The 20,236-nt window shown below is 40.1% G+C and overlaps 1 protein-coding gene across 1 annotated transcript; it reads right to left on the bottom strand.

The window, feature by feature from the left end:
- Window positions 1-2,329: 2,329 nt before the first annotated feature.
- Window positions 2,330-19,154, bottom strand: LOC308383662 (creatine kinase U-type, mitochondrial-like). Its single transcript, XM_080861715.1, has 9 exons — window positions 17,894-19,154; window positions 15,798-15,996; window positions 11,844-11,939; window positions 11,307-11,528; window positions 10,307-10,392; window positions 7,821-7,944; window positions 6,475-6,609; window positions 5,267-5,392; window positions 2,330-3,234 (listed from the first exon to the last, which is right to left on the bottom strand). Exons 1-9 carry the CDS (start codon window positions 18,037-18,039, stop codon window positions 3,121-3,123), a joined length of 1,248 nt encoding a protein of 415 aa, XP_080717841.1. The 5' UTR covers window positions 18,040-19,154; the 3' UTR covers window positions 2,330-3,120.
- Window positions 19,155-20,236: the final 1,082 nt, after the last annotated feature.

The raw sequence follows: 20,236 nt of genomic DNA, 5'->3' as shown, positions 1-20,236 counted from the left end.
GCTGCTTTTCTTTCATCTGTTTACTGTAAATTGATGGCTGTGATGGAAATCACAGAGTTAAGACATGAGAAATACAGGGATCAAATGAGGTTACAGCATCCTGAGCAGGTAGAGGTCTACGGTAATATATATATCTAATCAATATGTGATCACACTTAACTCAGTCTCAGTATTAAACATTATTTTATTTTGAAATCCTGCATTTACTTATGCAATTACTGGCTCTCATCTGTGCTGTACAGATTTGCTGTCTTCTACCCACAAAGCCTCTTCCTCCCCCCCCCATCAGAGCCCCTCTTCCCTCTGTGAAGTTGTTGCCATGACAATCTGCTTGCTCCTCAGTCATATCTGGAGCAAGGAGAGGGAACGTCTGCAGCATTATGCCAGTGACATGCTCTGACTACTGTGAGAGACACAGTTCGAGGGAGAAGGAGGAGCGAGGAAGTGTATTCAGTACATCAGAACCTTCCTTCAAATCCAGGAGGGGAGAGAAATCAAGTCTTCCCGTTTCAAAACACCCACACTTGACATCTCAGCCGGGTCTCCACAGAACACTGAACGCCTTGTTGTCCCGTCAGCTCCCCGGACCAAAACACAGGAAAAATTGTTGCTTATTTCACTGCTGGAAACAATAAAATGCTATTTATTCACAAGGGGACAAAGAACTTGTTAGAGACTTCCTTCACTGCAGAGAAAACACTCACGTCTTCACAAGCTTCTTTCAAAAATAATTCCCTACAGCAGCGCTATTGACTGCCCTATATTTGTCATGTTGTTAGTAATTGAATGAGCTGGATGGGGCCAGTATATATGGGACTGAGGAGACCGATCATGTTTCATGTAATACTGAAAGATAAGTTACATTTTTTTTTAGTAGTTATTACACACCAGTGAAAAGGAAAAGGGTATCAGGCTTTATAATCACAGACAACACGGGGGGTATCAGTTTGTTGTTAGTTTGGGTGTTAATTCGCTAACATACCGGCCTTATCTGTTATCTGATATAAACAAAGACTGCCTCCGGTCTAAGTAAAGGTTTGGCTGTAGAAGAGGCCTGGGTGTCGAGATCATAGCCTTTATAAAAGATGGATGTAGCCACTGTGATGTCAGCCTTTGGTTTTAGACTGTATTTCAAAGCGGTTGAATGCTGCCACTGGAGTGTTAAATTATCAACATACTAGAAACCGTGGTTATCCATCCAAAAAACTGAATGCAGTGCAGAAACACATTTCAGCTGATTAGTGCTAAGTAAAGCCTAATAAAATTAGAGAATAGAAATTGACTCTCCAACGTTGAAGCATAAACATGTGGTGCATCACACAGAAGGGCTAATATCTGTGCGATTAAATCAAGGCAGGCCTAAAACTCCTCTATCCAGAGGAAAAGAATTACCCTATGTAGAGATGTTATGAATGGGGAAAGTGTAAACATGCTTTTTAATGCTGTAAGGTTGGTTGACTTTACACTGAAGTCTACAGAGATTGACTTGCTTTTGGAGCGAGCCTCAAGTGGCCACTGGAGTAAATACAGTTTTTGGTAATTCAGTCTCCACTTGGTCTGGATCCCTTTTTTTTTCTTGGAAGAAAAGTGATGTCCTCAGAAAAGCACAGTAATAAATATAGTGTGATAATACAATATTAAATAATATAATAACATACACATGGTATACTGCACTTTTGTGCTCATTAGAGTTTCCAGACAAAACATTTTCAAGATTTAGTAGAAAAAAAGGGTTGGCCCAATGTGTCCCATTCACCATTTTCCTTCACTATGCCGAGGTGAATTAAAAACAAAGGCTATGTTATGTGTAGTTCTTTATTTCAACCACTGAGTAGAAAGAGACATATTTAGGGTTATTGCCAGACTCAAAATGCCAAATTGTTAACGGGCAGCCATATTTTCTAACACACATTTATCGAGCGGGTCTTTCAACAGTTCATATTAATGTAACTTGAATTTTACTTAATACGATTTCAAGTAGGCCACCATGGGTTACCTATGACTGGTCTTTTGTCCCCATTATACCATCTCTTTGAAATCAAAGTTCCTGCAGGTGAGCTAAAATATTTAATCACTCATTGTTGTTTTCCAGGTCTGGGCTCCATGTGAGAATATGAACCCCGTGTACTGACCTCTTAAACATAATACAGTTTTGTTATGCTTCCAACTAAACATTGTCACATGACACTATGCAACCACACTGATAGAAATCATGCCACGCAAGCTTGGTTACTATGGTTACTCAAAGCTCTGGATTCATATTGGTAGAAAACACCAAAGAAATTGCATTTAGCTCACATAGGACCCAAAAAACATAAAAAAATAAGAGTCAGACAGTGGAGCAAATACTGTTAAATAGATGATTTCTTTAATAAAAGACATTAGAGCGTGACATTCAGTTATAAACTCAAATGATATTGCTTCAGTAGCATACAGTACAGAGCTTAACTGGACCAGTGTGAATTATAATCTGACACCAGCATGTCACCAAACAACCCACTCATCCGGAGAACACATGGGTCTTCTGTCTTCAGCTTGTTGGTCTACATTCAAACCACTTCAGAACAGTTAAAGTAAACTATGTACACACAATCCACCCTCCACGGTGAGCACAGATGGATGAACTACACAAGCACTAGCTAATAGGCATGAACAGTGAAACTACAGAGATGAGAGGAAAGGGGATGTGTGTACAGGACATGCGACAGGAAGGGAGTAAGCCAGGTTTGGGCAGGCTGAGGAGTGCTTTGATAGGAGAGCCAGAGATGTTGGGCCATGCAGAAAAGGGCATCTTATAACAGCCCCATAATTTGTGCATCCTTATTCGTATCCACTGCTATCTTAGAGCAGGATTTAGATTTAAGCTTAAATCAAACTTTGAATTTACTGCAGTAGGCTTCACTCACTTAGGCCCAAAGCAGTTCTGGGAGCCTGAAGCTACATCTAATATAAAGAGATTATATTCTAGAGAGGTATGCTGTGGGGTGGGATGGTGTAATTAGTAGTAATAAATGAGGCGATGAAATAGATATTTGTAATATCTATGGGCACAGAGAGCGAGAGGAATTTGTGCATGTGTGTGTGCCCAGAGGTCTGTGTGGGGAGGTGAGGGATCAGTGTCTACTTGGACAGCTTGATGGGTGGGGGCACCTTGATGTCCTGTCCTCTCTCCAGTCTCTTCTCACACTCAATTAGGTAGTTGACGCCATCAACCACTGTCTGCACCAGCTGGACCTGAGAGGATGAACATGCCACATTTTAGTAATAAAAGTGAACAGGAAAGTGCACAGAACATAAAAAGTAGACACTATTTTTGCAATAAGGAAGAGTAATTTTATCAAGGTCAAAGCCAAGTGACATTTGTGTTTGGTAAGCCACACAAGACAGAAATTATTAACATGACCAGAAAACATTTGTATCTTAAAGCAAATAAAATAGTGAAAGCCTAATACAGGGTACTTCTAACAGCTTTTTCTTTGAATGCTGTCAGAGGCTGAAGATACAAAACAGTCTGCAGCTATAAACAAACCCTTCACAACCAAAATGCCACCTACCAAATAAGGATGAGCAGATATAAATACAAGCAGCCTGTACTCTTGTTGATTCTGTCTTATGGCTCAGTTAAGACGCAGAATGTGTGCCTCCTCTAGTGCTAAGTACAGCCCACCTCAAAAACAGGCACTTCTCAAATCTTCACAGGGGCTGATGTATAACACACAACCCAGAAATATCTATATATTTTCACAGCAGGACGATGCAACAGTGGTTAGAACGGTCACCTCGCATCAAGAAGGACCTGGGTTTGAATCCTATGTCTGTGTTGCTTCTCTCTAGGTATTCAGGCTTCTTCCCATAGTCCAAAGACATTAGGTTAGTATGTGGTTCCAAAGTGGCTGTGAGCATGAATTTGTTTGTCTCTGTGTTCTCACCCTATGCAGCTGGGATAGCTTCAGCCTGTCCTGATAGATAGTTTCTATTCTGTTGTGTCACACAGCAGTGTCCTCACAGTGGTGTCATGTCTGTGTCAAATTACAACCTGCTGAGGGCCTAAAAACTAACAAGAAACTTTCAAGTACCCGCAGAACTGTTTGTTTGTTTTTTTTAATTAAAATGAGGATTACTAAATATTTATTTTATTTAGTATTTCTAAATTCTGTATTTTATATCATATTAATTCAACAACAACAATACTTAGACACATCTATGGTATCAGTTTCAAAATCGTACGTCGCCTTGGTCTCATGTTATCTCATTCATAAGCTTTTCTGAAAACCTGACCTTTGACCTTGTCCAAGGCTCAGTCGAAGCACCCGTGGTATGAACTTCAAACTCCTATGTGGCCTTGTTTTTGTGTTATCACACTAATGAACTTGCGTCTAATTCTCCGTCAGCCTTTTATGACTGAGGGGTAAAAAGCATCGAGTTAATTTTACTTCCTCAGACTTCTGCACAGGTTTGTGATTTTAATGTTTATTTTATTTGCATTATAAGGTGACCTTGAGTGTTTTAAAAGGCACCAACATATCAGACTGAAATCTGTATTTGTTAACATGGGCTTAAAGAGGAACACCTCCTTGTAGTCCTCCTGCACTTTTCCCCAGCTGCTCACAATTCTCTCATTCCTCCATCCTTATTCAGATTTTCTCTTTCCTTAACTCACTGACTCCACCCTTGGAGGTCAGCTTCCAAGCCTTTCAATAATCAGACAATATTTTAAAGAAAGAAAATTAGATGAGTGATTCTTAATCTGTACCAAACTGAAGGCTAATTTGTACACTGCACTTCACCCAGAAACAACAAAGAGCCCCCGCCTCCTCTGATGTCATCAGAATAAAACACACAACCATGCACTCACCACAATAGAGAGCTCCTCTATTGTACTGTACCCATGTGACGCTGAGGCCAAGGACATAACGGAGACAGATTACATGTACAGGCCAAACAAGAAGCTTCTCTTATGCTTTTGCAGTTGTGAAAAATAGCTCCAGCTATACTTACTTGGAGTACTAACTGTACTCCAAATAATCCGACTCACCAAATATTTGTTTAGCAACAGTTTACATTGTGCTCATATTTTCTAGGTAACACGGTTAAGATGGTTAGCTTTTTTTTAGCCTCACTGAGAAAGCATTGTCTTTGCTTATCCCGGGATAATTTATCGAGGTATTTGTGGTTAATGAACAACACCTGGAAAAACGGCTTGACAGGTAATATCTGCGGTGTACTTAAAGGTTAGGGACGTAGCCACACACTTCATTTACCCTACCTCAGACTGTCCCAGGCGGTCTAGGTTGGAGATGTCAAATACACCACCCACAGCTGCAGTATCCACACCGCCTGTCCCTCGCTTCTGCAGACGCAGGTTGTCCAGGATCTTACTGAAGCGAGGATCCTGGGATGAAGCAGAAAGGTGTTATTTCACGCCGTTTCAAATCACCAACCACAATATTATTAAGGGTGAATTAATCTAAAGATTCCTTTTGTAGACTTGAGAAAAGAATTGATGATGTTCACAAAGCAGACGATGGATATCCAAAGTTATCAAAGGTGTTTTAAAGTGTCAAGAAGAGTGAAGTATCATCAACAAATTCACAGAGAGCAACACAGCGCAGAACAAGCCTTGCAGAGGTAGGAAGTGAAAGATTTCAAAGACTCTGGAAAGAAGAACAAGAGAGATGTGTCTAAAAACCCCAGAAAAACTCCCAAGACATGAATGAATGACTTAGCCAAGTCAGGAACTGTAGTCTCAAAGAAGACAATCGCTAGAACCATGCACAGGAAACTTAATTCTGGAGAAGAGAACGCCATCCCCACAGTGAAACACACAGATGGGAGTATTATGCTGTGGGAAGTGGGAATCTTGTCAAGGTGGAAGGAAACATGAAGAAAGAAGATTTTGCAAGAAAACTTCAAGTAGTAATTGCTTGTGGATCGTTGCGTTGTCTTCCAACTTGACAACGACCCAAAACATGTCGCTCCTGCTGAAGAACTACCTCCAGAAGACCAAAGTGAAGGGTATTGACTGGCTTGCTCAAAGCCCTGACTTTATTCCCATTAAAAATCTGTAATGAACTGAAGACCAAGATCGGTGGAAGAAGACCATCAAATCTAGAGGAGCTTGAGAGATTCATCAAAGAACAGTTGTTTGGGATTGCTCAGGAGACATGTGAGACTTGTGGAAAACTACAACAAAAAGTGGAGGCTGTTATTGAGCAAAAAAAGGTACACATCAGACAACGAGTTAATAATTTTTGATAGTTTTTGTTTTTTGTGAACAAAATGAATAATGTAACATAATGAAGATGTGCTAAAATGTCCTGAGTCTGTTTAACGGCACTCGGGAAATCCTTGCTAGCTTAATTTTAAAAAGCCACACACAGTGCAAATCTTGTGCTTTAAATGTGACCCCAAAACCCAATAAAACACATGTATGGAAACAAACGTATGGAGTTTCTTTACAAACATTAAACTCACCTTGCTCAGCAGGGGCAGCTTGACGTGGACACCAGCCCTCAGTCCTGTGCCCAGGTTTGAGGGGCAGGTAAGGACGTAACCAAGCCTCTCGTTCCACATAAATTCCCAGCCTCTCTCCTGGATCAGACGCTCCACCTAACAGAGGAATATGGAGTCAAACAAGACAGTGAGTGTGTTTCACTCCCAGACTGCAATAACTGCCACACCTTTGAGTTTTCATATTTTGTGGCTGACAAGAAAAGAATAGCGAGTTGCTCAACTTCTATAACTGTTCAATGAACTCTGGTGGGAGTGGAATGACAGATAACCCAGTGCTAATGTAGAGCCAAGGACTGCTGTTCAGGGCCCTCACACATTTAGTACATAAAAGCCCCAGATGTTGTATTGCTTGTCTTTAGTGCTTTCTCAAAAGGGGAATTTGGCCTGCTTTTGGATAAACAGTTTATCCCAAAAAGTTGATTGTATTCATCTGGACATGGTGTTTTCAGTGGGGGAAACGTTTTGTTTCAGCTCGCTGTCTGACTTCTTCAGTCTCAGCTGACTGCAGGTTTCTCCAACCTTATAAAAAGTACCTCTGCAGACTGACTGAAACTAGCACCACTGGCAAACAACATGCTGTGAGATCAGTTTCTTGATGATTAATATGGAAATTGTCATGACCATTGATCAACAACCACTGATCAATGGCCATGAGTACCATTCACAGAGTTGAGGAATGGCTGGAATCACAGTATTGTAAGATGGTGAAATAAGTACCCTTAGGCCCCCCTGCTTCATTCAGAGATGGTCGTTCCCTTTTCACGTAAATCTCCCCACTCAGTGTTCCTCCCTGTTCAGGATGTGTAAACCCTCATTATGGGAACATATACTTCCTGGACAGGATGACATGTACATCCTCTTTCCTTACCTGGGCGAATGAGTATGCATCAGGACATAAACAGTTTATGTTTGCCCAACCATTTTTGGGCATCTGTCAACATGTGAAGTCAAAGTCTAGTGTAAGCAGTTTTTTCCATTCTGTAAGCATTCTCTACAGTGATGCTTTTAGACTGTATTAATTATCTTGCCAGGTTTATTAAATCCATAAAGCCATCAAACTGCAGCAGACCCACAGTTTACCATTATCAAATTTAATATCCAATACTTTTATTAAATCACACACAGCCAACATCGTGCAGTGTATCAGATTTGCTGGCAGTAATTTCTTATGGTCCAGGATCACATTTGCACAGAGATCACAACGGAGAAAAACACCATGCCTGCTCAACTCCCCAAATTCTCTATTTAGTTCTTTTCTCCTTAAGCTGTTTCAAATTATCCCCTTGCATACACAAACACAGTCTTACCTCCTTCAGGCCTCTGCAGAACCTCTCAAAGACTCTCTTCATGTTTCCTCCCTTCTCCATAGAGATGACTCTTGTGTGATCCTCCTCATTGACCCAAATCAGGAATGTCTTCTCAATGTTGTGCCTGCGCATAGATTAAGGACATAGATTATACAGTATTCATGTTTGTGGTTGATGGTTGCCCAGTTTCTGTAATTGCACTAGCATATAAAACAGAAGTGGACAGACTATAGACAGTAAAAAAAAAAAAAAAAACCCAAATGGTTATGGGCTGGAAAATAAAGCCGATCCAGAGGTGCCTTAACCCTGCATTCTACCTGAAGGCCTCCAAACTATGATAGCTATGGTTGTAAAGAAGACCTTTGGTCCTATAGACATTTATAGGAAAACAGCCTTCAGTCTTGACCTCTTTAAACACTTTCCTGACGAGTTTATGGCCTCATTCACTCTTAATCAGACGGAATAAAATATTGAGTCTATTTTATAAAGTTTGAACATGCTATGTTTCAAATTGGAGAATTATCTGACCATTATTACGATTATCTAATTATCGGAACCCTCACCCCTAAGTCTTTTACTACCGCTTTGTCAAGGTTTCAATGAAACACTAAAGAAAGCAGACATGTTATTAAACAGATAAAAGAAAGTAAAGTCTACCTGATAAAGAGTCAAGCCTGTCAGTGATACAAACAAGTGTTTATTCACATTAATATTTATACTTCTGAAGATATAACCACGACTGCACAGATGCATGTTCCTATTCCAGACTGAAGACTGTCTAAAGCTATTACAAAGTGCACACTGATTGTACTCCGGAGAATATATATTCTATATACTAATGTTCAGTACCAACTATACATGACCTACTGTACACGTCACTTCAAGAAAAGACTCCCTCATAGAAAGGCTCACACAGTATGAGTCATTAGAAGTGCCAACTTTTCATGCATAATGTTATAAAATTTTAAGTCAACGCATAAGACTACTGTGAGGTAGTCTTTTCTCTGTGCTTATTACCTTAATGGTGGCAGACATTTAAAAAGGGTAGGGAGAGAGAGAAGGAGAATACAGTGATGCAATAAAAAGGAAGAAAAAGAACACGGAACAGAAGCAAAAAAGGATTAAAAAATAAGCAAAACGATTCACAGCAGAGCTGAACATAAGGTTAGTGAAAAAAAGAAAAGATCAGAGAGCCAGAAAAAGAGAAAGCTGAGCTCCTGAAAGAAGAGATGATGAAGGAATGATGTGAAGGTGAATTATTAAGGAGAGCTGAGGACAGGTTGGCTGATACGGCTGGCAGAGGGAGAGAGGAGGGAGGCTGGTGATTGATTTTGGCTGGCTGACACGTTGCACTGGGTTATTCCTGAGTACATGCTGAAACTCAGTGCTGAGGGAGCATTTTCCGCATTGCTAATACACCTCCACCAAGGATCAGTGACGGAGAAACGCCAAAAACAAAGACAAAAAAAGGCCCTTCTTTATTTAGAAAACTGTTAAATATGAAAACTAATCATTAAGGACTAAAAGAGTGGCCTCACTTGGGAGAAACACGTTACATAACTGTTTGTATGACCCACTTCCAGTTTGTAGCAGTAAAGAAAAACGTTAATTAAATATCATAGTAGGTCACCTGCAAACACTGCATCACTGTCATCCCTCAGAAAAGAAGAAAATGTTATTCTTAAATATAAATACAAGATTAGTCAACCATCAGCAGCGCCTTGTGTAAATCCAGTACACAGCAATGATCTAAATCAGGGGTAAAAAACATAAGGACCACAGGCCAGAATCGCAGCGGCAAAGACGCCGTCCGGCCCACTAGACCCCCCTAGATAATGTGAAATAGGGCAATCTTTTTTGAAACAACTGTATTTCAATACATTCTGCAGCTTTTCTGCCTGATAAAGTCCAATCATACTACACCAAAGTAATTAAAGATCAGACAAAAAAGATCAAATGGCAGAAAAATTCTGTTCTGTGTATCTCCTATACAAATTTCTGTTTTTTACAGTGGATGCACAGAGGGGAAAAAAGGGTATTCTCTGTGAATTAACAAAAACTTTCTGTTTTGTAATTAGACGGCATTCTGTGCAATGAGATAATAAAACTTTCACTATTGTTTAACACATTTACTTTTTATTTCAGTTTAAGCCCATAGAGTCCCGCTGGCAGATGTTTTTCATTTACTACAGCAGCATTTCTTTATCATGTAGAAAAAGTGAGATATACTGTTGTTGCACTTCTTTTTTGGTATATTATGATAGCTCAGAGATTAAATGTGTAGTTAAACGTCTTTATTCTGACAGAAAGGGGAGTTTCACTGTTCTGGTCCACCTCAGGTCAAAGTGGGACATGTTATTTGGCCCATAATATAAAACAGGTTTGACCTCTCTGACCTACATGAACCTTTACCAAGGTATTTAGGATCTCTTTATTTCTGGAATTAACAGATGAAGAAGTTTTGTTTACCAGCCTTATCCACTTACCAAATACCACGGGCATCTGGCCAGTCACGAGCCATCCCTGCACACGTGAGGAGGGGGGACACCGGCTTGTCAAACAAGAAGTGGTCCTGTTGGAAATACAGAAAAAAGGATGATTTATACTCAGCTAAGTCCAGAGTGTTTGTTGGTAAAGAAAACAAAATGGGATCAAGAAATTAGAACTAATTACAAATATAAACAACATCAGAACATTAGAAATAATATCTTCAATCAACTCAATAACCTTAACCCAACATTCAATCAAGAGTTCTTGCTGCTATTTCCATCACTAAAATGCATGCTGGGAGCCATTAACAATGAGGTAGACCTGAGAATTCAATACTCTGATCTTTTCTCATTGTGAGGAGAAAAATGCTGTGTCAACCACAACACGCCCACTCCTGCTTATATGTGATAAAATTCTCTTTATTTTTTCTTCTTGTAGGTCACGTAGTGGAATTGTAATCACATCAACAGCAGGCTAAACATAACAAAGAAACATTAAGCTGATGGCCCAGAGTTTTCTGGTTAAGTGTGCTAAAAAATTCCAGGTTATAAATATGTGATCAACTGACGGATCGTTTCTTTCAGGCTAACTATATGAAGTACAAAAATGAGAGAATGCATCCTCTGCCAAGGCCAAGTATCAGTTTTGCAATTTTAGTCTGGATCTGCACCAAAATGAAATGGGTTATTCTTTTGCTTCGTCTTTCTGCCAAGTTTGATGCAATTCTATTGGTAAGTACACTTGCTAAAAGACAAGCAAACAGACAATGGCACTGAAAATATATCTTTCCTTATAGAACACCTGTAAAATGTAGTAAATAAAATATAATGCTTTAGTATAACTTTGGTTTCCAATGTGAAATTGTATACATTAACTTACAGGATGTTTTTTCTAAGACAAATATACAAATAATTAAATGAGAGCAGAGGTAGCTAAAACTTGACTTTTTCCAAATGCAAATTCCAAATGAGTCAACAGCACGACGTCATCACTCACATCAATGAGCTGTTGCTGCTCCTTTTCTGTCATTTGGGTGAGACTGTAGTACTTCCCTGTTAGGTCACCCCTCAGGCCAGACAGGGCATCCACCACCACTCTCTCCACCTCCCTGCGCTCTGCCCTGGTGCAGGCGGGTGGCAGGCTCAGGCCGCGGATGCTGCGGCCTGTCCTCACCCTGGACGACAACACATATCGCTCATCGAAATGACCTGACTGGATCTGAAACAAAGATGGGGGAGGTTTAAGGCTACCTGTGCAGGTAAATCAGATCATATAATGTATTTAAAAAAAAAAACAGTGAAAGAAATAAGAGGTGAGGAGGAGGAAGAATTTTATACTTCTCTAGACTGGTTATTGTAGTATATAAAGAGAGCTAGAAATCTAACTAGGCACTTTGCCTTCACAATTTAAACGTACATATTTAGAGTAAAATGAGTAGTTCTTAATTTTTTGATGCTTTTTGCAAATTTTGCTTTCAAATACCCAGCCCACGGAGTAAAATACTACTTCAGGCACTGTCAGTGTTAGTAATACCTTGCTAGAATCCAGATCAGTGGGGTGCTTCATGACGCGGGGGTCATAGCCATTGTGCCTTTCCTTGATCACAGGGTCCAAAAGGTCTGCAAATACCTAAACCAGAAAAAGGAATAAAGAATACTCAGACATTGCATGTATAAGGTTTACTAATGAGTTCATTTTAAAAGTCTATTTTTTCCACCTTTAAATATTTATTATTGCTCATTTAAAATAAGCAACAATGAAAAGGAATAATTAAAAAAGATTTTTCTTATGCCTGGTCTGGAGTGATTGATAAGCCAAGTAGAGCGAACAATTAGGGTCATTTATTAGTGAAATTGAGTCACATGAATTATTGAGTTGATAAAGTTAAAGTAATATAATCATTGTTATTTTGTTGTCATTTGTTGATAAAGCAGGTAATACATTTTCCAAAATGCATGTTGCAGTTGATTAGCTTGTTCGAATCAGTTTATGTTCACTAGCATTAATTACCATAAAACAAGCTCTAAACAGTAACTTAAGCACATTTTTACAGCACCTGATATGCCTTTAAGTCTGATCGGCCCATTTACAGCACAGTCAGTAAAATATTTGAATTGCTGCGTTATTTCTGACCATTTGATAAAGATAAATATACAATACACTTGGATACCTAACATCACTCAACTAACTAGTGGAAGAGGGGATTTCCTCTATGAGAATAAATCTAATCGGTACTTCAGTAGTGAGGCATGGTAGAGGCAGCATCACCCTTTGAAGGTGAGAGCGGGGAGAGAACTCAGAGAAGATGCTAGGAGGAATGGAGCCAAATGCACAGAAGCTTTTAAAGAAAATCTAATCCAGAGTGCAAGCAACCTGAGACCAACAATGGATCAATTTTCACAACAACAGCCAAGAGAATGCTGGATTGGTTTCAAGACAAGTCTCTGACTGTCCTTGAGAGACCCAGCCTAAACTCAGGCTTTAAGCCCCCCAAATCTTTGAAGAGACCCAACGGTGGCTCAAAGCTGATGACAAGGCTTAAAAAGATCTAGAAGGAAAAACTGGACACACTGCACATGTGCATGTGTGAAAGGTTGTTACACTTAAAACTATATCTGCCGTAAATGGGGAGAAAAGATGATTTCAGAGACTTTGAACATTGGTGCAATACGGGCTGAGTATTTCAGGAACTACTAGGATGTTCCCCCCAACCATCGCTACGGTTTTTAGAGAATGGCGTGAAAAAAGAAAATATCCAGTGAACAGCAGTTCTCTGAGTGAAAGTACTTTGTTGATGTTGGTAATGATGAGGATAATGGCCAGACTGCCTTGACCTGGTAGTAAGGCAACAGTAACTCAAATAACCACTCTTTAAAAGCAGATGAGCATCTCTCAACACGTCCAACCTTTGGTAAATGGCCTGTATTTGTATAGCGCTTTACTTAGTCCCGATGGACCCCAAAGCGCTTTACAAGTTCAGTCATCCACCCATTCACACACTGGTAATGGTAAGCTACATTGGGGCGCCACCGGGCTCTCTGACCACCACCAGTAGGCAACGGGTGAAGTGTCTTGCCCAAGGACCGAGACCGAGACTGTCGGAGCCGGGGCTCGAACCGATTCCGTCTTCCGATTACAAGACGAACTGCCAACTCTTGAGCCATGATCACACCTTTGAAGCAGATGGGCCGCAGCAGCACAAGACCAACCCAGGTGCTACTTCTTTCAGATAAGAAAAGGAAATTGAGGCTATGATTCACACAGGCTCACCAAACTGGAGATATTTTCTTTGACACACTTTGAGCCCCTGAGTACCAACTGATGATCATTTAAACACCACAGGCTACTTGAGTATTAATGGTGACCACGTTCATCTCTTTATGATCCATCTTATGATGGATCATTTCAGGTGGATAACATGCTACATCACAAACCGCAGATCATTTCGAACCTGAACTCAAATGGCCTCCACAGTTACCAGATCCCAATCCTATCAGTCTCTTAAGTCCGAAGTCATGAACCGTTTCCGGGTCCAAACTGTCTAAACTCTCTTACCGTTAATAAAATGATTAGTGTGCTCCCAGGTGTTACAAGAAAGTTTAACATCCAACCATCCATGAAAAATAGAATTTCTGAAGTTCAACCGAGTTAGAAGGTAGCAAGATGTTAGATCACTGGTTTCCATCTAAACATTATACACCATGTTCTGAATGAGGAATTTTGGAAAAACTAAAACAAACAGCTCTGCTATCACTTCACATTAAATGAAGATAGAAAACTAGCAAATAGTTAGCTGATGGGCTGTAGTTCCATTGTAAGGTTTTAAACTGCAGCAGATGAATAGTACTACAGTGAGGTCAACAAGTATTTGTTCACAAATAAATTGTTCAAAAATCATATAATGTGATTTCCGGATTGTTCTTTTTAGATTCTGTCTCTCACAGTCTCTCTGTCTCTATGCTGAAAATTGTAGACCAAGACTGAGTAAGAGAACTTGCAAAATGACAGGGTGATCAAATACTTATTGACCTCACTGTAATAAAAACCCACAGAGCCCAACATTGATCTCTCATTATTTTTAGGGGTTTGTTAAGATTAAACAGAACAAGATACAAAGCCCTGCAACATGTTAACGATACAACAGTATCAGTAGGAGTTTGGACCTGGAAGCAGGGTTTACACGTCATCACTTAATAACCAGAAAGAGCACTTGTGCGGTCTGATGAAATGGGAGTTGCACAATATGGATGCGTAGCAACAAATCTACGCGATCGTGGCTTAAGAGTTGGGTGTTCGTCTTGTAATCGGAAGGTTGCCGGTTCGAGCCCCGGCTCGGACAGTCTCGGTCGTTGTGTCCTTGGGCAAGACACTTCACCTACCGCCTACTGGTGATGGCCAGAGGGGCCGATGGCGCAATATGGCAGCCTCGCTTCTGTCAGTCTGCCCCAGGGCAGCTGTGGCTACAACTGTAGCTGCCTCCACCAGTGTATGAATGTGAGAGTGAATGAATAGTGGAATTGTAAAGCGCTTTGAGGGGTCCCGAAAAGCGCTATATAAATGCAATCCATTATTATTATTATCTACTGCAACTCTGTGATCCCATCATATCAATATGGACCAAGCTTTGAGAAATGTTTTCAGCACCTTGTTTAATCTGTGAACTAAGACTAAGAATTCTGAAGGCAAAAAGGGATCCAACACAGTACTAGGAAGGTGTGGATATTTTTGCAGTGCAATCTTCTAGCCAACATTTTATGACTGAAAAAAGTGGAAGGGTCTGAAATATCCTAAAAAGACTCTGTCTCTGAACATTGAGTAACTACTTTACCAGAAGTCACTGACATTCTGTTGTGTTACAGTAACGCCATACCCTGAAGTGTTCAAAAGAAACTCCCACACATGTCAAAAGCTGGGAGTATATGATACATTGCAAAGGTATGTATTCATATTGTTTAAGGAAAATGCTTACACAATCACAAGGAACAGAAATGTCTAATGGTTGACCTGCAACCTTCAGCATTACAGATTAAACACTCATTATTCTCCTGATCCATAGTTAATATCACATTCAAAGACACACACACTGCTGTCAGCAGTTCCAAGATATTTCTGTAGCTTCTAAATGAAGTAGGCAATTAAAATGAAAATGTACTGAAGTATCCTCATTTTAGATATTGAGACATCCCAAAAGACATGTCCCAGCTAAAAACCCTGCCTCAGTGACACTGTAATACTCTGTGTATGCATGTGTGAATGTCACAAAACATACTTGATAATGAGGGTGGGAACACTAACAGGGTAGTGAAGACCCGAGGACATACGTCCCGATGACAGCTGCATATGCAAGTACATAATAATGAGTCTTCTTCCGCATAAGGAAGGATTCTCTGTTACCTTGTGATTCTTTCTAAAACCTATTAGACCCAAAACCCTGTTTTTGTATGCAGAAGGAAGCCTGTATGTCGAAAAGTTACTATGACGTCTGACCTCATAAGACTCCTCGTCCCCTGCCACCATGCCAACGGTCTTGATGAAGGGGTGCCCAGGGTTGTCCACGCCCGTCTGGATGGCCTCGTCCAGTGTGAAACCATTGGGAGTGGCCCTATCACACAGCTTAGCATAGATTGCAGGTGTGAGGTTACTGGCCATGCAGTTGTTGTGTTTGCGCAGGTCTGGGAACTCCGCACTGCACAAACACAAATGAAAGATTATATGTGAATGTGCTGCTATTGGAGAGAGAGAAAAATTACAGGAGTGTAGGCGATGGTTTACTTTTTGCCCTTGGAGCAGGGGCACAATGAGTGACTCACTCAAGGAACTGTTTTTCATTGCACGTACGCAAGTGACTGGTGTGTCAACCTGTGACTTTCTGCTAATACAACACCCTGCCGGCTAACAAAACACCACTAATGTAAGACACAGAAGGACACGAGCATTGTACTATAAAACATGGCACAGCGGCACCATTAATGTGCATTCTTTGGTTAATGTTCAACTATTCATGAGATGGTAAAAGTGCCATTTATTTCATGATGATAGAGGATGCAGAATTAGATTAGACACTACAAGCTTTTCAAATGAACATTTAGGCTTTCACAGACGCTAATGGGAAAAAAAGAAAATGCTGTGAAAGACCAGCAAAAATTAATACTTGTTGCCAAGAAGTCTGAAAGATTAGCACTGCCGTAGAAGCACAAATTAACGTGTGTGTTTTTGTTACACTTTGTCTCAAAGCATAGGGCTAAGACATCAAAAATAAAAAACTTTCACAAACTCATCTTTATCATAGACAATCAATCCTTTAGACTTTCCAGCAAATTCAACTTTATGTTCCAGAATTGTTTTGTGTATGTGTATATATTTTTTATGGCATAGCGCAAAAATGAAACAGGCAAATGTTTTCTAAATTTATTGTTAAACCATTTTTTACATCATTTTTATCGGACAAAAACCAGGTTCCGTAATAGTAGTCTGTGTCTGTGGAGTAAATGTGTAACTGTATGTTCAGAACCATTTACTAGAAAAATTATTTGTCGATCAAATGTCCTTGGATTAAAAAACAAAGACAAGCATGTTTTCTTTATTGCAATAATCTGACAGATATTTATTCCTCTGTAAGGGATGATCTGGCTAGAGCCCTATTGTATGTGGAAGCAATGCCAACATCTGTCTACAGTTTTTGCCAACACACCACGACCACCTACTGCACCATTACTGCAAGGTTTCAACCATAATCACTAGCTACTTCTAATTTGAAAACTTTGGGACCATCACTTAAAAAGGATTATGATTTTTACTTTTAAAAAATGGGTCGAAATATTAGTAAATGATATAGTCCAGGTGATTTTCCACATTCTATTTAAATATAATTAAATATTCCCATTTCATGCGGGCCACCCCACTGAACCAATCTTGTTAACGCCCCTGCTGCAGGAGCTCTTTAGGTGTGACCACTTGTATAACAGTGGGCAGGGTTTTATATCAGAATACCAGTAATCATTTACTAACCTATATATGGTGTATGTGGTGCATTTTTAATGCATGCAGGCGTGCACTGGGACACGTACGCACCCCGCCTCAGCCTCTCCGAGTCTTTTGATCCCGCCAGTATCCATGTATAACAATGGGTGCATGCATGAAACCTATATTTATGGCGCTAAACCATCTGCTCTGCAGGCTGGTGCAAGGAGCACAATTATAGCTGAAGGAAGCAGAGATTTGAGACATAAGGTTGCATACGTGCGATGGTTATGAGCGATATTAAATCTAATTTTACTTCACGTAAAAAGCATCACTGAACCAAGTATTTTTGCAAGGACGTTAGGATTGTGCGTGATCCCTATATGCTGCCTCTTGCACGATTAATTTTAATTATGTTGATGCAAACAATGATATTAATAACATATTAATATTTCACAAAAAACTAAAAAATAATATAAAACATAGCATTCGCGCTGCTTTACTAATAACTAATAATCTGTGCATTACATCACAAAATATGTGATAAAGTTATGCTAAATGCTTCTAAAAATAATGGCTACATTTGTGTGTAGTTGTTGTAGTATTGAAAAAAAAAACGTTACCTCGCTGGGTACCTCCTGCGAACAGGCACTCCGGCGCTAACATGTTCCCGGTGGAGGAGAAATCCAGCCGTTACCGAGCCTCCCACCAAAGTCAGGATCCCGATGTGTCGTTTGGAGGAAAGGATTCTCGAGAAACTGCTTGCCATTTTTTATCCTCCTTGTATTTGGGTTTTGAAAAAAATGAGAAAGGTCTTTTTTTTCACGGCCACGGGGAAGGAGGGTCAGGTGGACGGGAGTGTCGGTAAAGAAGTGCCCGTGATGGAATGGAAAGGAGTACGATTGAGAAGCAGCGACGTCAAGATGGAGGAATACACGGCGAGAACGGAAATTCAGCTGCATCTTCAAAATAAAAGCACAAGATTAAAACGCCTAATGTTCCTCCTGCAAATGAGGACACACAACCTTCACCCCCAAATGTGACTTTATCATTTTTTCACAGTATATTTAATTTACTCTAGCCTAATTTACTCTAATTTTTATCAAATGTATAGTAATTATACTTTTTTTTTCAAGGAGCAACGATGATGATTTCAGTTTACTGCTTTTTATATTTTACTCTGGCAGTCATTTCAGCTGTATACCTTAATAATGAACCACATGCAATATCAAAGTCAATCTGAATGCCTCTGGTTGTACACTGTTACTAGTCACTCTTGTGAAAGAGTTCAATTAGAAACAAACAGTGCCTATGAAATATATTACTCCCAACTAGATTTGTTTTAGTGTTTTACAAAAGTCAAATACAGTATATCGCACTACACTCAGTCAAATGCATTCAAATTATTTTGTGAAAACCTTTCAAATATAACTGAAATCAGGATGTCATAAGAAACGTGATTACAACCGACTGTGTGCTGTGCAGACAGCAGCTATTTAACGACCAATTATTTTATTTAACGACCAAATCCAACACAGTGATGAAGGAAGCATCAGCAGGTAAAATTATAGCGAACCTCAAGTCACAGTGCACGCCAAATCAGAATTTGGACGGTATTTTTGCCTCGTCTTGTGCAGTTTAATTGCAGCTATGGGCCTGACAGATAATGCAGATGTACAACTAAAACACCGTGCATGCATTTATTCCCATGTCATTTTTACTTGCATACCCAAATGTCGCGAGAGAAAAAAAAAAAACAAGCTCTCCATAAGGGCGGAATCTGCTCTGTGCAGGAAGTCACACACGCTTATATGGGCTAACTTGACCGTGTTGGAGCGGTGCGTGGTGTGAATACTGAAGGACATCGGTGAATAGGGCTGCAGCACTGAAACGCCTCACATCACCCCAAGTACTACTCCACAACCCCCAAACACATACACACACAAACACAAGATGCGCTCCCTCCGCTCTTCATTCAACCCGGAGGACAAGAAGCAGCCAGAACGCCTTTGTCTGGAATAAGATTACAAGGTTACTCCAGCCACTCACAGTCTACCATTAAAAAACAAACAAACCAGCAAAAACCTCACTGCAACTTCCTCATGGCGATGCGTCAAGAGTGACTTACAGGGAAAATGTTCAGTTTTTCTTCACGTGGAATCTGAGATGAATTCGTCTGGTGGAAGTATGAATGGAAAAAAATGGCAACACTGACCTTAAAATCCCAGACCTCAGTTCAGTTTCCATTTCTTCACTGCTAAGCGATCTGACATAGTCACATATCTGTGTGCATACACACTATGAGCAACTTCCCACAGACATTTTATTACCAAGATCAGTCTACAGCCAACATTCTTTAGAAAAAGTGGTTAAAATAAAACTGTAACTGATGCTTAAAAAGTGCTATTGGCTGTTTTTCCCCCTTTCCCCCCATTGTCTCCTGGGTCACTTCTGAAACCAGATATGACTAAAAATGCATTGTGATCACTGATTTTCTGCAAAATGGCCCCATTTGGAGGTAGGTGCTGTTGATTTTTAGATGGTTACTCTTTCCAAACTAATCATCCAGTTTAGATGAAACGTGGATCATTCCATAAGAATGTTGCCACTAATTTCCACCACTGTACAAGTTTGTGTGCAATTTGCCATGCCTCAGCATTTTTTCCATGTTTCCTTCCCTTAACATTGGCTTGTTGACAGCCACCCTTCAACTGAGGCCATTTCTTATGAGGCTTCAACAAAAGATTAATCAACTGAAGAGCCGGGTGCATCTCTCAGGTCCTGTGCCATGTTTTTGTTGGATTTCCCTCCTATTTCTATAAGGACATGACTTTCAGATACAGTTCATCAGCTGTAGATTGTTTCGTTAAAGCCGATCACATGTTCTTTTGTGCTCCACTTGTCCAGTTACCTCGAGTTTTTTAAAGGCACAGTGCACACTAGGCTGAGATATTCCAGGTTTTTAG

The sequence above is a fragment of the Rhamphochromis sp. 'chilingali' genome (assembly GCF_963969265.1).
Source record: "Rhamphochromis sp. 'chilingali' genome assembly, chromosome: 2".
NCBI classification, from domain to species: domain Eukaryota; kingdom Metazoa; phylum Chordata; class Actinopteri; order Cichliformes; family Cichlidae; genus Rhamphochromis; species Rhamphochromis sp. 'chilingali'.
Note: the sequence above shows the minus strand (reverse complement) of the source record. Positions and strands in the feature narration are given on the sequence as shown.

What these genes read in the sequence shown, in the direction of transcription:
- LOC308383662 (XM_080861715.1), bottom strand. Translation starts at nt 18,039, where the DNA reads ATGGCAAGCAGTTTCTCGAGAATCCTTTCCTCCAAACGACACATCGGG. An exon ending in GGGACGAGGAGTCTTATGAG is followed by an intron (nt 11,940 to 15,797) that starts GTCAGACGTCAT and finishes TTTCTGGTTTAG; the next exon opens with GTATTTGCAGACCTTTTGGA. An exon ending in ACCGCCTGGGACAGTCTGAG is followed by an intron (nt 3,235 to 5,266) that starts GTAGGGTAAATG and finishes TCATCCTCTCAG; the next exon opens with GTCCAGCTGGTGCAGACAGT.